Source organism: Theobroma cacao, chromosome 8 (genome assembly GCF_000208745.1).
Source record: "Theobroma cacao cultivar B97-61/B2 chromosome 8, Criollo_cocoa_genome_V2, whole genome shotgun sequence".
Lineage (NCBI taxonomy): Eukaryota > Viridiplantae > Streptophyta > Magnoliopsida > Malvales > Malvaceae > Theobroma > Theobroma cacao.
In genome coordinates this window covers 5,977,890-5,993,356 of record NC_030857.1, presented here as the reverse complement: position 1 = coordinate 5,993,356, position 15,467 = coordinate 5,977,890, and the positions used below count along the sequence as shown (strand labels likewise).

The window sequence follows — 15,467 nt, the reverse complement described above, 5'->3', positions numbered from 1 at the left end:
TATTTAATTTATACATAAATATTACTATAATTTATAATAGACTTTATTTATATGATTACACTTAATAACTTTATTAGTTATCATGTTAGATTTTATAACATATTATTTATAATTAGTTATTATTTATACAAACTTTGATAAAAAAATATTTTAACATATAATTTGTATCATTAATTATATATATATAAGAAAGTAATATATTATATATACATATATTTAATTTATATATAAGCATTGCTATAACTTCTAATAAATTTTATTTATATGATTACACTTAATAAGTTTATTAGCCATCATCTTAGATTTTATAACATATTGTTTATAATTAGTTATTATTTATACAAATTTTGATATAAAATATTATAACATATAAGTTATATCATTAATTTCATGTATATATAATTATGAATGAAGTTTATAAGTTTTAATATTATAATTTGTAAAAAAAATGATAAAAATTTTGATCCATTGGTCTAAAATCGGAACAACCAAACCAATTTTATATTTGATTGGTTTGGTTTTCTTTTATATTTGATCAAATTTTTAAAATTGATTGGTCCATTGAGTCCTTAAGTATGGCGGATTAAACCACTCATCCACTTATTTGGTCACTCCTAAAAATTATTATGATTAATTCAATATTCAAAAACATCAAGGGTTTAATGTTTCAAGATATTATTCTTTGAAAGGTCAATATAATTCGACATGTCTTAGACAACAACGCAAAAAAATTGTATCGTTAGTTCTTGTGTTGTGCTTTTGTGATAAGATAGGTTTGTTTTCTATCTTAGCTAGTGGAACCAACATGTTGGTTTGTCAAAAATTAATAACATTGTACTTCTACTCAATAAATTTTCTTTCGAAAAAGGCCAAATCATGATAGTACATTTTATTTTATTTTATTTTATTTTACATAAAGAAATAATCGAGAATATATAATTTTATCTTAACATGTTGATAAGGATAGAGGGATGACGTTTGGATATATTTCTTAATCATAATGTCTGGTTTCAAAAAAAAAAAAACTAACTGTGTTTTTTTTTTTAAAAAAAAAGGTGAAGTGTAAAATTAGAAAGAAAAATATTCAGTCAAGTTTATATATACGTATGATATATACATATATATATATATATATAATATAAATTAAGTGGTTAAAGGATGATGAGGGTTAGGACCATTCTTAACTGATGCCATTATTAAGATGATTAACTTCTCTTTAAGTAGAACTTTTTTCGTCCACAGATAATTCAATAAAATAATACATATTTGTTTTCCAACATATAATTTAAATTGGATAATAATATGGTTGGTCATGTGAAATTCTAATAAACCTGTTACCATCAAATCCTATCTTCACATCCACATAAATAACAACATATAGACTTCAAAACGTCGAAGTCGAAAGACATGGAATATGCATTTCACCCTTGGAGACAACAAAAATCAAAGTGATAAAATGTGGACAGTTTCATCTTTCTTCTTTTTTTTTCCCAGAGACGTAGGACAGAATATTTCAATGTTAACGCCATCAAATTCAACGATTTCTTTAAATTTTCCCAAAAATTAATTTCGCCGTTGACGTAAGCAATAGGGACCTAAGCGCTTCTTAATTACTTGTTTGAAAAGCAAACACGTGGCTTCACGTGATTGGTCTTTACAGTCGCCCTGTATTAGAAAATCGGTTCTTTTTAATCTGACGTGGCTTTCAAATATGAGGAGCTTAAGAACAAGACACGTGGACGACATGGGTGACGATAATGTCGCGTTGAACGGGCAAGATGGCAAGCACGTCGGACTTTTGGAAAGCGACGTCGTAAATAGTGGCCCCACTCGACAGCTAAAACACAGGTCAAGTGGGTCCCTTTCGCTGTGCCAGTTCATGCCTATGGGTCCAACTGTAAAAGCGACTGTTTGGCTTGATACTAAATTAAGTACATTGTTGGCCAAAAACCTAAAAAAGGTACTACCATATGTTTTTTCTTTTTGCTACATAAGTATCTTCTAAAATATAATTATTTCATAAAATATCAAGTAAATTACATTTTTAATTGACAAATTATTCACGAAGTGGAATTCAAAAATAGTCTTATAATATATATATCTTACTTATTAATCAATAGTTTTAGTGCATCAATTTAGTTGAGAAAGGGAATCAATGAAATTTTATTATCAATTACTAATAATTTAGATAATTTTTTTCTTATTCTATATAAAACTTGGAGTAAATAGGTTGTTATACACAATATGTCAATTCTCTTCCATTATTAAATCAAATTAACAAATAAAGTATCCCTTTTTAGTAAAAAAAAATTCGATATACGTTTTTAGGTATACAAAATTAGATATACTTTCTAATAAATTTAAACTCAAAAGATATTCACATCATTTTATTTTTTGATTAATTTTTCTTTTTCTTTTTCTCAATTTACTATCACTAAAATCTTAATCATAGATTAATTTCAATATACATCAATAACCTTAAAAAGTTAAAATCAAAGTAATGAAAATTTCTACTACTTTTTAATAGTGAAAATTTATATATATATATATAAGGTATCATAATTATATTGAATAAGGCCATATTGGTCGTTTTTTTTTTTGGGGGGGGGGGGGGTTGGGGGGCCTTAATGAATGTTTACCTTCTATAAATATATTCGAAATAATGCAGATGTCATTGCAAATTTTTTATTAATACATTACTTATCATTATCTTTGGCAAACTATATTTAAAAATGGGAGGAACATATCTATACAATGTACATATTCAACGTTAAAAAAAACTCATATAATTTAGTTGTGTATATATATTTTAAAAATGGTGGAAAATGATAATTAGATTAATTTATGCAACTCCATGTGTTGAATTATTGATGAACCAATAAATCAGGTGCCACGATTTCGGGAATAAATACTTGAACGCGTAATCAAAGGCCCCAGACTCCAGACTTCTAATTAATTGGTAATTTTATAAAAAAGGATTATACCAATGCCACTGCTGCTATAAGCTTCCTTATTTGTTTAATATGTATTGAAAGATATATCTCTAAGCAAAAATTATTGGGCAGCCGTCGATCGTGATAATAATACCGAAATGGCATCAAAATGGAGAAGATAAAGTTGAAATGTCATTCTCATGTTTTAATTGCTAACAAGAGAAAAACATAATGCAAGAATCTGAGAAATGTCTTCTTAATTTTATATGAATTTTGTTATGATTTTGACTCTGTTGGATTAATATAATATAAATGTAAATCGAGCTTATTATGTTGCCATATATTGACAATTCAGTGGATAGTTACTGTAATGGGAATAATCCTAGAGAGGGAGATGGAATACTTAGTATAAATCAATATACGGATTTTAACCCCTTATCATGTAGAATTAGTTCAAATGAAAGTTTGATTTTTTTTTTATTATATTAAAAACCAATTAAGATATAGATTAATACGAAGGAATAATTATAATATTGTCTTTTAGAAAGGATCACATAGGAATGAAAGCTTAAGCCCCAACTTTTTCCTTGATTAGGTGGGAACAGACACGGGTTATGACTTGTGATCCATTCGAAGCGTAGCATTCGATGATGTCTTTGGACTTGAAAGAGAAAACGACTTTCCGTGGCATGTCTCTCAATTTGCAGAGCCTCCTGCCTCAGGAATTGTAATCAATCGGTTTTCTCATTTATCTACCTGACTTGGTCCATTCTCATTACCTATCCCCTTTTTTTTTTTTTGGGTAAGTCGTAGGTCATAACCCCAACTAAGCAATATGAATGAGATGGTATATTTCTCAATTAATAGGTGGTTGAAAGTTTGCATCTAAAACTCATTCATTGCATGGAGCGTAGTCATGGAGGAGGTGCAGGCCTCTATTTATAACAGGGATCGTGAAACGTATGGTAATATTGATTCCCAATTTATGATACCCAAAATCAATGATGTGTGTGAATCTAGAACCTAAAACAAGAAAAAGGAAAAAGGCTTTGTTAAAGTAAGATGGATTAAAAGCGTTCGTGATTTGTTGACTTTGAATAAAATTATGCAAATTCATCTTTTACTTTTTTTTTTTTGTATACGAATTTTTCAAAAATCATTTGTTAATGGTATTATCGACATGAGAAGAGGATACCACATCAAATATTTTATAAAAAATAAATAAAAATCGCACATCTAATCAAATTTACCACAGAATAATATCTGTTTTTTGTAAATAATGTGCATACATCTTTGTACATTTTTCTTCAAGGAAAAGGGTTTTAAAAGGTTGGCCCATCATGATTCCTTTGGATGTGTTCATATCGAGGTGTATAGTTAAGTTACTGTTGGTTGTTGAGAAATTTCTAATAATTTCACAGACTTTTTTGTTGATGTCTTAATGCACATAGTAATTTCTTTAGAAGTATTTCATGAAAATTTTTCTGACATCATCAACAGAAGCCTATATGGACATTAGGCGAAGCTGGTAAAATGCCAAAACCGGAACTGTCAGTTTTATATCAAAACTACGGTATGAAAAAGAGAAAAATGAACATAAGGTCACGGTTGAATGCTCGTTGACTCTTATTTATTTATTTTTATTGTTTAATTTTTTCGTTTTTTCTATTTTTTACCACATAATTCATTATTATTAATAAACTATAATTTTAAATTACAAAATAAAAATGTATCACTTTCTCATTTCAACAATTTTTTCGCCTCAAAATTCAAATAAAAAAATTTAAAACCATTTGGATGTAATTAATTTTTTCAATATAAAATTAAAAATTAATCTCTAATAAGAAATGTGAACACAATAAGTAAGTGTGGTTAGAAACCTTTCCCTTCTCAGTGAAAGAGTAGGACTGGAGCAAATCTTCATCGCGTTTCTTGAAGTGCGTGTTAAGCTTTTATATCCATACATACTCGTACTATTTCCAATTCCATGCAATGTTTCGTATAAAGAATAAAGACAGTGATATAGTAGAAAAAATTTTAATTTAATGAATAAAACTCATCAAAATAATAACATTTTGACCTCAAACAGCATGGATTTTCTTCCGTTAGACTAAAAAATAAAACTACTCTTTCTTTGTTTCTCCGAAGTAGAACATTCTTCTTCAAATACCTTTCTAAACCATATTCCTATTAATCATATTTATTGGACAAATAATCTAAGCATCTCAAATAATTGGAAAGAAACAACACAACGCACACCTACACACACACACACACAATTACTGTTTTTTTTTTTCCTCAAAAATGAAAATGATGCTTTCTCCTTCTTCAGCCTCTCAATATTAATTTTTTACATGCTTTTCTACTTTTGAGTGATGCTCTCAAAACTTGGAAGACCACCCAAGAGAGAAGATCCAACACAGAAAAAAATGGGCCTAAAGGTGGGCCCATTCAATGCTTTGCAGCAGCACCACCACCATTTCCCAAAGCTGTTCCCATCCCATCGATCAAAACATTATTACTTGGTTGATTGCCCAATGTATTAATCTTTTGCCAAATCTGTGTTCCTTGTTGTTTAAACTATGCTAAAAACCATTTGGGTAGGTTTATAACTCCAAAAATTAATTTCCCACTTGTTGGATAGGGATCTAGGATGTGGTATATATTTATATATTTATATATTTAAAAGTGAAAATTTCTTGTCGTCATTAAATCTGATTCGGCTTCCATTATATAAAACGATGAAGCTCTAGTTGTAGAAAAATACTAATAATATATCCACCAACTAAGAAAGAAAAATGTGTGATTATATCAAACATGGCTTTCTTTTATTCTTTTTTTCTTCTTTTTACTATTTTATTGTAGAAAACCACATAACAAAACATAAGCATAATCTACATCACGTTAAGCCTTAATAATATTTTTTGATCATTTAAAACCAACATGAAAGAATCGTCAAAATTTGGAGCAGCAATCTGTCAAGAGACCAAAAAAGGACCACCACCACCTTCGAAAATTTTTTTTAAAAAAAAGTATGAAAAATGAAGAGGAAAAATGGCGTTTGTGTAATTAAGGTCAGAATCGAGGACGAAAGCAGAACAGCCACAAAATGACGCACTTATGCCCTCGCATTTCCTAGTCGATTCCGTCACGTCGCGATGGAAACCAGAGAAAAAAAAGGTGGTGGAAAATAAATAAAAAAGATCCTCTGTTTTAGAATCCCGAAATTTCAGACAAAACAAAAGGGCATATTCGGTAGAAAAAAAAAACATGTAGTAGAAGCTGAGCTGGTTTTCTGGTACTAAAACATAACAATTTACCTCACACTCATCAGCATAGTGAGCAACGTTTCCCAAGGCAAAAGCCGGCTCCTCGTTTCTCTTCTCTCTTTAATTTTCCCTTTCCTTTTTAATTTTTTTTTGTTTTTAAATTTAAAAAAATTACAAAAATTTCTCTCTCTCTCTTTTCTTTACTTTGATTTCATTTCATTTCATTCTCTTTCTGTCCTCTTTTTCTCTTTCTCTCTTCTGCGTTGTTTGTGTTTGTAGGATTCCCATTCCCACCTATTTCTCCGAACACAAAAGCACAAAAAAGACAACACAAACAAAAGAAAGGAAAAGAGGAAGTTTTTAAACACGGCAAAAACCAAAACAAAAACACAAAGGAGAAGGAGAAATTTCGAGACCGTTCGCCGTAAATGCTCATCTCTCCGGCGTCGTTTCAAGTTATTTACTCCCATTCTGTTTCGGAAATGCAGTAGCCATCAAGTTGAGGAAGAAAACGAAGAGATAAATATTATAGAGGATAGAGAAGTTCTTTTTTCAGTGAGGAAGGGAAGAGTTCAAAAATGCACGAAGCACTTTTCAATGAGCAGAGCGACGTAGTTTTAAACTCCAAGAAGAAGAAATCCGACGACGAGAAAGACCATCTCTTAGTTGCTGTAACAACTCCTATGGCTCACCAGCACCGGAGCCGATCTCAAGCCACAACGCGGCGCGTGACTCCCACGACTACCGCCACAGCCTTCGTAGGTACGGGTGCTACCGTCGAGAAACTCCTTCCCAACGGTGATCTGTACATCGGTAGCTTCTCCGGTAACGCGCCTCACGGATCGGGAAAGTACCTTTGGAAAGATGGATGCATGTATGAAGGCGAGTGGCGTCGCGGAAAAGCGTCGGGCAAAGGGAAGTTCTCGTGGCCTTCCGGAGCCACTTTCGAAGGCGATTTCAAGTCAGGTCGGATGGAAGGATTCGGGACGTTCATCGGATCCGACGGCGACACTTATCGTGGGTCGTGGAGCTCTGATCGAAAGCACGGGTACGGCCATAAACGTTATGCTAATGGGGATTACTACGAAGGATCTTGGAAGAAAAATCTACAAGACGGACACGGCCGTTATGTTTGGAGTAACGGGAACGAATACGTCGGGGAATGGAAAAATGGGGTTATCAACGGTCGTGGAACGCTGATTTGGGCAAACGGAAACCGGTACGACGGGCAATGGGAAAACGGAGTACCCAAAGGAAGCGGGGTTTTCTCTTGGCCGGACGGAAGTTGTTATATCGGAGCGTGGAACGAAGATAACATGAAGAAAATTCAACAGTTAAACGGAACGTTTTACCACGGGAACGACGGTAAAGAGCATTGTCTAAAAGGAGGGGAGAGTTTGGTGGTTATGCCGAGGAAAAGATCGTCGGTAGATGGAAGGGGAAGCTTAGGGGAAAGGAATATGAATTTTCCTAGGATTTGTATATGGGAAAGTGATGGTGAAGCGGGGGATATTACTTGTGATATAATTGATAATGTGGAAGCTTCAATGATTTATAGAGATGGGTTAGGATTAGATCGAGATGGGTTTAGGCAATTTAGAAGGAATCCTTGTTGTTTTAGTGGGGAAATTAAGAAGCCAGGACAAACGATTTCGAAAGGCCATAAGAATTATGATTTAATGCTTAATTTGCAATTGGGTATCAGGTGAATATTTTTGGAGGTTTTTTGGTGGTGAATATGTGGTTTTGATTTTTGGATTAGGGGGTTTGATTTTGTTTCGTATGTATTTTTGTAGGTATTCTGTTGGGAAACATGCTTCAATTTTGCGGGATTTGAAGCCGAGTGATTTTGATCCCAAAGAGAAGTTCTGGACGAGGTTTCCAGCTGAAGGTTCAAAGCTAACACCTCCTCATCAATCCGTGGAGTTTCGGTGGAAGGATTATTGTCCAGTGGTATTTAGGTATGTTTGTTTTTGCTTTTTGAGTTGAATATCTTTTTTTTTTATAGAAATAATATCTAAATGAAGATAAAGATTATCTCATTAGCATTCTTGGTTGCGTACGTTTTTCCATTAATTTTGTTTAAATGGTTTTTCTGCTTTCAATTTTGTTTCAATTGCTTCTTGCTATGTCGGTGACTGAATCCTTTTCGGGTTTTATAGACATTTGAGAGAGCTATTCCAAGTAGATCCTGCTGATTACATGCTAGCTATCTGCGGCAATGATGCCCTTAGGGAACTTTCTTCTCCGGGGAAGAGTGGAAGCTTCTTTTACCTTACTCAAGATGACAGATTTATGATAAAAACAGTAAAGAAATCAGAAGTCAAGGTTAGTTGCCAACCCATTTGACTTATTGTGAAAGTTGCTATGTGTCTGGACACGTTAATTTCAGATGGCATGACTGGAAAAATAGTAAACTGTGGTTTCCCATTTTTCTCTTTACTTTCTTGGTTAAAATAAACGTTTTGGAATGTAAGGTGATTGGATTTAATTTAAAGTTTGTTTATCTATGTTTAGGTGCTTATAAGGATGCTTCCAAGTTATTACCAACATGTTTGTCGGTATGAAAATTCCCTTGTGGCAAAATTCTATGGCGTTCATTGTGTCAAACCCATTGGTGGCCAGAAGGTATGCGTTTGAAATGAATAAAAAATAAAACATAAACTGTGTTACTCATATTGAAGACTTTGTTCATTGATGGAAACTAGCTGACTTGCTCAATAACTATTGTGGTTAAATACTAGACCCGTTTCATTGTGATGGGCAATTTGTTCTGCTCGGAGTACCGAATTCATAGACGGTTTGACCTTAAAGGATCCTCCCATGGCCGCTCAACTGATAAGCCAGAAGAGGAAATTGATGAAACCACAACCCTAAAAGACCTGGATCTCAATTTTGTGTTTCGCCTGCAAAGAAACTGGTTCCAGGAGCTTATGAAGTAACCCCTCGTCCCCTCTTCTCTCCTGTTATGCGACTTCATCCTTCTCTAATTTATTGCTAATTTCCTATAACTAAATGGTGGCCAGGCAAATTGATCGAGATTGTGAGTTCTTGGAAGCTGAGAGAATTATGGATTACAGTCTTTTGGTTGGATTACACTTTCGTGATGACAATAGAGGTGACAAAATGGGTTTGTCACCATTTCTCTTGCGCACTGGTAAGTTAATAAACAATTATACTATTTCATGGGTTGGAGAATTTATATCGCAATAAGAATACAGAATTGAGTATCCATTCCCCTATGCAGGCAAAAAGGATTCATATCAAAATGAAAAGTTTATGCGTGGCTGTAGATTCCTTGAAGCAGAGCTTCAAGACATGGATCGAATATTATCTGGCCGGTATGTTATGCTGTCTCACTTAATGTTTTTGATGGTTCCAGTTAATTGCCTATAGTAGATGTAGACTTAGGCAAGACCCCCTATGAGGCTCAGATTCTAAATTTTGTTAACTGTTGATTGTTTGTCTTTAGACTTAGGCAAGACCCCCTATGAGGCTCAGATTCTAAATTTGGTTAACTATTAATTGTTTGTCTTGTCACTAATGTATGTAAGTTTATGTCGGGTTTGGTCCATCTGTTGTGATGGAATTTGCCAACATTTGGTCATGCTTGATCATATTCCAAGAATAATTGAAGGTTGATTGCGTTATCTGAGTGATCTTGTGGGTATAATTCAGTAGACAACAAATTTTTGTGGGGCATGTAGCGATGTGGTCTGTTATGATCCTGGATAAGAACCAAGAGTTTCCTTTGTTTTTGTTGCCCATTATCTAGTTTATGTGAAATGATTAGTTCAATTGAACGATTTTTGTGGCCAAGAATGATAGATTGCAATTGAAGCTTGCTGTAAATCTTGCCACTAGTTATTCTTTTTAAAAATATCCTTTTCCTTGTAATGATTTTGATCCAGCTTTAAGACATACTATTCATAGATTTTTCCTCTTGGTGAAAAATTGTATTGCATACAAGATATTTTAGGAAAGTGAAGTATGAAATGAGCATGCTAGTGGAATGCAATTGCAACTATACATTCTCCGTAGTGATTATTCTTGTGTGAGGTGTGATTTGATAGTGAACGAAAACTTAAGATTATTATTACAGGGTGAACAGCAAGTACTAAATTAAAATTTTATATGTATTTTTTATCAGGAAACCATTGATTAGGCTAGGAGCAAACATGCCAGCAAGAGCAGAGCGAATGGCTAGAAGAAGTGATTTTGATCAGTATACTCAGGGTGGAGTCAGTCACTTTTCACATAGTGGTGAAGTTTATGAAGTAGTATTATACTTTGGCATCATTGACATCCTCCAAGATTACGACATCAGCAAGAAATTAGAGCATGCATACAAATCCCTACAAGCAGATCCTACTTCGATATCAGCTGTTGATCCAAAACACTACTCAAAGAGGTTTCGGGATTTTATAGGAAGAATTTTTGTGGAAGACAGGTAGCATCATGAGAAGGCAAATTTGGAATAAAATATCTGCCTCTGATAAGTTAGAGAAAACGCCACTTCATCTTGACTGCACCATTCTGGAGTGCCACGCTGGGAAATATGCAGGTCCTGTTACTATCTTTGAGCGAATACTCCATGGGGACACTGAACAAGCCACTGACTGTAAATTTGTGGGAGAGCTCGGGCGGCAGCAGGGTTATTGAGGAAATGCGGATGGCTGAATTTTGAGGATCAGCCATCACCATGATGTTGAAGGTGCAGGCGCTTTGTACATTCGAAGGGGAGGGAAATTTGGATTCTGATGATTTCCTTTTTGAAAAAAAAATTATTTTTCCTTGTATTTTCATTTTTCTTTTCTTGGGTGAAATTTTTGTGGTAAACGAGGAATGTGAATTGTGAAGATTTGAAAGATAGGTAGTAGGGAACAGAGACGATGTTTCCCAGAGAGAAGATTCAAAGTGGGAGGAGACTTGGAATAAGAAAGTGTACAGCTTATAGAAGGATGGATAGTTTATGGAATTTCATGAATTTTTTTTCTGTGAGATATCTTTTTTTAAAACAAAAAACAAAAAAGAATCATTTGAATCAGATCGCCCAGGAGAGAGAGGTCCCATACTCCCATGGGATCTCTGCCCTTTATCTGTTGTATATATAAATGGGGCTCTGCCTGTAGTATAAAAATGGGGTCATGGCTTTGCTTTTGCAGTGAAAGGGAGGCATTAGGCAGGAAGGGGTTAAGGCATGAAAAGGAGAGAAAGCAAAGAGAAAGATGCGCTGGTGTTTCTTGTTCTTCCCCACTTTTGTTTACCCTTCCCTCTTCTCTTTTTACTGTTTTTTGTTTGTATTTTCTAAACATAATACTAGCACCTTTTTTTATATATTTTTCACCAAACTTTGAAAGGCAGATCGGAATGGGCGAATGGGAAAATAAAGAAATGTTTGGCAAAGCATATGTGGGGAACAAACAACAAAGACCATTGACTCTAACCTCTCCAGATAAATTTGAGGAAACAAATAAAAAAAATCAACCCTCCACGTGGTAACTAGAAACCCACCTATTTATAAATTTGGCATGGCAATCTCGTTATCATAAACTTATGTAAAATTACTACATCATTGGGAAGAGTGAGGTTGTTTTTCCTTTTTAGCATTACTTTTCTTCTTTTCTATTTATATATTTTTTAACTGCAGGGGTCAAAGTCTGGCTCAAGAAACAGTAGAGTTTGCTTCTCTTTTTGACCTTGTTCTCTTTTGGGACCTTCTACTCTCTGATTACTCAGACCCAAAGCACGGGTCTGGTGGTGAGTGGGGCCGTTTGCATATGATCTGTCTCTGTGATCAATTCCACCCCAAAAAAAAAATAAAGAAGTTGTTTAGGTTATATGTCTGTCTGACAAACATTTTCATTTGGTTTTTACAATCTGGTATTTTACAAGTCAACTGATCTTAGGATCATTTTCCCTCTAATTTATTGTAGGCAGCTCAGGGATATGTGAATAACATGTATGATTTATCCTTAATTGCCAGAGTTTACCAGTCCATAATTATAAATTTCCAACATTAATAATACTAATAATAATCTATATTTATTTTTAATATAAATAAATATATTGAACTTATAGCCATTTTGTCTTCTTATTTGTCTGTCATTATATTCCTGATGTGGAAAATAAAGGTTTTTATTTTCTTTATTTTTCAATAAATAAAGGAGAAAAAGGTCGAAGCGAACTGTAAAAAGGATTTGTACTACTATATCTCTTTATTGGACAAATATTATTTCAAAAGAAGCATAATACAACTCAAATGTTTTTTGTTTGCGAAAGTTAGGTTCGTATAAAATTAAATTAAATTAAATTTACATATGAGATTTAAATTTAAAACTTAATAATTTTAGATTCTCCTCTTTATCGTTAAGACAAGATCTCATTGATAACATAAATTAATATAAACTGTTTGTATGTTAAACAAATTATTATTTACTGGTATGTATTTCCCAATAAGTCATATTACTAAAAGCACTTGTTAGATTATTTCGTGTTTTGTTTAAAACATTAAAAATGATCACATTGAGTGCATTCATTAAAGTATCATTTTATTATTGTTTATAGGCACATGTTAGTCAAACCCAAGATGAAAATGTCATAGGAACAGTCTAAATTTTCATGATATTGAAAAGTATGCACTATAATTGTCGACATAGAATCCAAGTAGCCTTGATGAATCCAAGAGGAACGAATATCAAGTCTTATAGTTAAAGAAAAAAAAAAAGAATACCATAATTTCTGAAACGATTTTCTCGAGAATCAAACAGTGAAAGACGTGGGAGGTGGGGAACAGGGTGTTTGGAAAAGAGAGGTTGGGAAATGGCAAATGGGGTTGTACTTAGTAGTAGTAGTAGTTGTGGTAGTAGGCCTGCCAAATTTAACACAAGGAGAGAAAGTGAGACAGAGTGGATATGTTGCTAGTTGCTATGCTTTGGCTAGGTAGGCGTTGCGATTGCATGCCTAAAAAGCATATCAACAAAGCAACCATTGTAATTTTGTAAATATAAAAACTCTCCTCCTCAGTCAATATTTGTACGGAGAGATTTCGTATCGTCTGCATTTGTGGGCTTTCTTTCTGTAGGGACTAGGGACCATAGACCATTTCCCTTCTTTTATTACTTAACTGTTATTAGTACTACCACCACACTTCAACACGGTTCTCTGTCTTTCTTCATCCGCCCACCTACGTCGTTCCTATCTCTCCGTTTTAGTTTTTCCGAAGTAAGTTTAGCCGTAATAGTTATTTATCTTTGACACTCTCCCTCAGTTAATTAATCAATGAAATCTGTTGCACTGTTAGTACTACTAAATACAAATCATAATGTTCTTGATTAAGTTTTTCAACTTAGGTTTTGAGAATTTTCAAGAAATTATTTTTTTTTTCTATTTTCTTTCGACTCAAGGAAAGAGATCAATTTTGTTGTTGAAAAAATTAATCGGAGAAGTATTTAAAAAAAAAAATTAAAAAATTTATAAATTCTATGTTTAATTATTAAATTCGATATTTGTTTTTAAATTTTCAACACAAAATTTGAATGTAGAAATTTCTTATTTATTAACAAATATTATTCTTCATTAGGAAGGCACTAAGTCGGCACCTATTCTAGCAAACCCAGTAGGCAGCAGCTACTTTCATCGGAAAAAAAAGAAAAAAGAAAAAAGATAAAAGATGCAAATTGGCAATTAAGGTCAAACCGTTGTTATTGCTAATTGAAAGCTGGTGTTTTAAGTTGGTATTAGAAAAAGGCTAGCTATCTTATCTTAGCTTAGCTTAGCTTATAAATATTCTTCAATAATAAAAGAACAATTTGCTGAACCCATAATTTCTCCCCTCCCCCCATCAATTCTTTCGGTTTGAAATTAATTTGCCTTAAAAGAGGTAAACCCTTTTTCTTTTGGGGCAGGCATTTCATTTACTGCAAGTTTTGTTCTCCATTAATTGAAAAGCAGTAAAACCATCTAACCTAACTTTGACGATAAACTCAAATGCTTTTTAAGAGAGAGGACAAGTTTTGAAGCATACGGCATCTTAAGGCTTGAAAGTGACAACAAACGCTCTTTGCAACCTAAGAAGGCTGCAACAATGCATCATCAATCTTTGTTCTCTTCAATCTTTTTTCTGAAGTTTTTTCAGAGGGAAACCAATAACCGCTTTCTTTTATTATCTGACTACTGCCTGCACCATTGTAATTATTGCTCAACTATTTTCCTTATCTCCACTTTTTTTATATTTAATTTATTTATGTTTTGACATGCCATTATTCATCTTACACCAGAAAAATGCCTTGTTAGTTCATTCCATTAATTGAACACATCATATCGTCAAGGTTTTGGTTGGAAAAACAGAAAAGAATAAACTTTGGTTCATTAATTTAGCCCTTAAAAGAGCAACTTCTCCAACAAAATGTCCAGGTTATGTTTATTTGGTCAGTGTTTTGAGGGACAAAGTCTATGTCATATGACTAATCACGATGAGACCAGTATTTTTGGGTTTGACATCTATAAATTGAATTGAATAAGAAACTTGAAAATAATGACAATTCCAACTTACAGTTCCCTTTTTTCTTCCCAATTTATTCTTTATCTCCATTTTGTGTTTTTTTCCCAATCTATATAATTGCAGATAAGGCAAACTCTCGAATTTACGGCTATATTTGTGAATTTATGGATAGATATAAAAATATCAATAAATATTGATAACACGAGAAAACAGTTGGAAAATTTAAAGTAAATATTAAAAATTTGGAAATGAAATTTTAGCATATGATTATTCATATATTTATACATATTTTAGAATCATAATATAAGAATTATAGCATACTGTAGACACATAAATTAAAAAAAATAAATAAATAAATATAAATAAAATAAAATAAAATAAAAAAATATAAATAAAATAAAATAAAAAATAATAAATAACAAATAATAAAAATTCTTAAATAATCAATAAACGCGTGCATGTAGATACCATCATTTTATACTGTCATTGCATGCCACTCTTATTTTGCAAATGACGCGGGAATCCCGATGATGAGATTTCCCCGAGGAGCTTGTAGAGACGAGTTCTTCCGGGGATATCTCTAGGTGAGGAGGATTTCGAGACTTCACCAAAGCGTTGGGATAGTCTTCGAATAATTTTCCAATAAAAAGATTACCGACTCCATCATTTAAAATAAACAAGTCACGACATCATTCTACGCTTGCATCATATGCATACGTAAAATCAAATGAAAAACTCAGTCTGACAATTCAATAAAAATTT

At 32.9% G+C, this 15,467-nt stretch overlaps 1 protein-coding gene across 1 annotated transcript; it reads left to right on the top strand.

The window, feature by feature from the left end:
* On the top strand, positions 6,414-11,207 carry LOC18592268 (phosphatidylinositol 4-phosphate 5-kinase 1). The gene is made up of 8 exons (XM_007018897.2): positions 6,414-7,907; positions 7,999-8,163; positions 8,365-8,530; positions 8,720-8,830; positions 8,947-9,140; positions 9,229-9,359; positions 9,450-9,543; positions 10,353-11,207. Exons 1-8 carry the CDS (start codon positions 6,781-6,783, stop codon positions 10,654-10,656), a joined length of 2,292 nt encoding a protein of 763 aa, XP_007018959.2. The 5' UTR covers positions 6,414-6,780; the 3' UTR covers positions 10,657-11,207.

Excerpts from the sequence above, each read along its gene's own strand:
- LOC18592268 (XM_007018897.2), top strand. The coding sequence starts at position 6,781 with ATGCACGAAGCACTTTTCAATGAGCAGAGCGACGTAGTTTTAAACTCC. Across the intron at positions 7,908-7,998 it reads AATTTGCAATTGGGTATCAG|GTATTCTGTTGGGAAACATG; the intron begins GTGAATATTTTT and ends GTATTTTTGTAG. Across the intron at positions 9,141-9,228 it reads TGGTTCCAGGAGCTTATGAA|GCAAATTGATCGAGATTGTG; the intron begins GTAACCCCTCGT and ends AATGGTGGCCAG.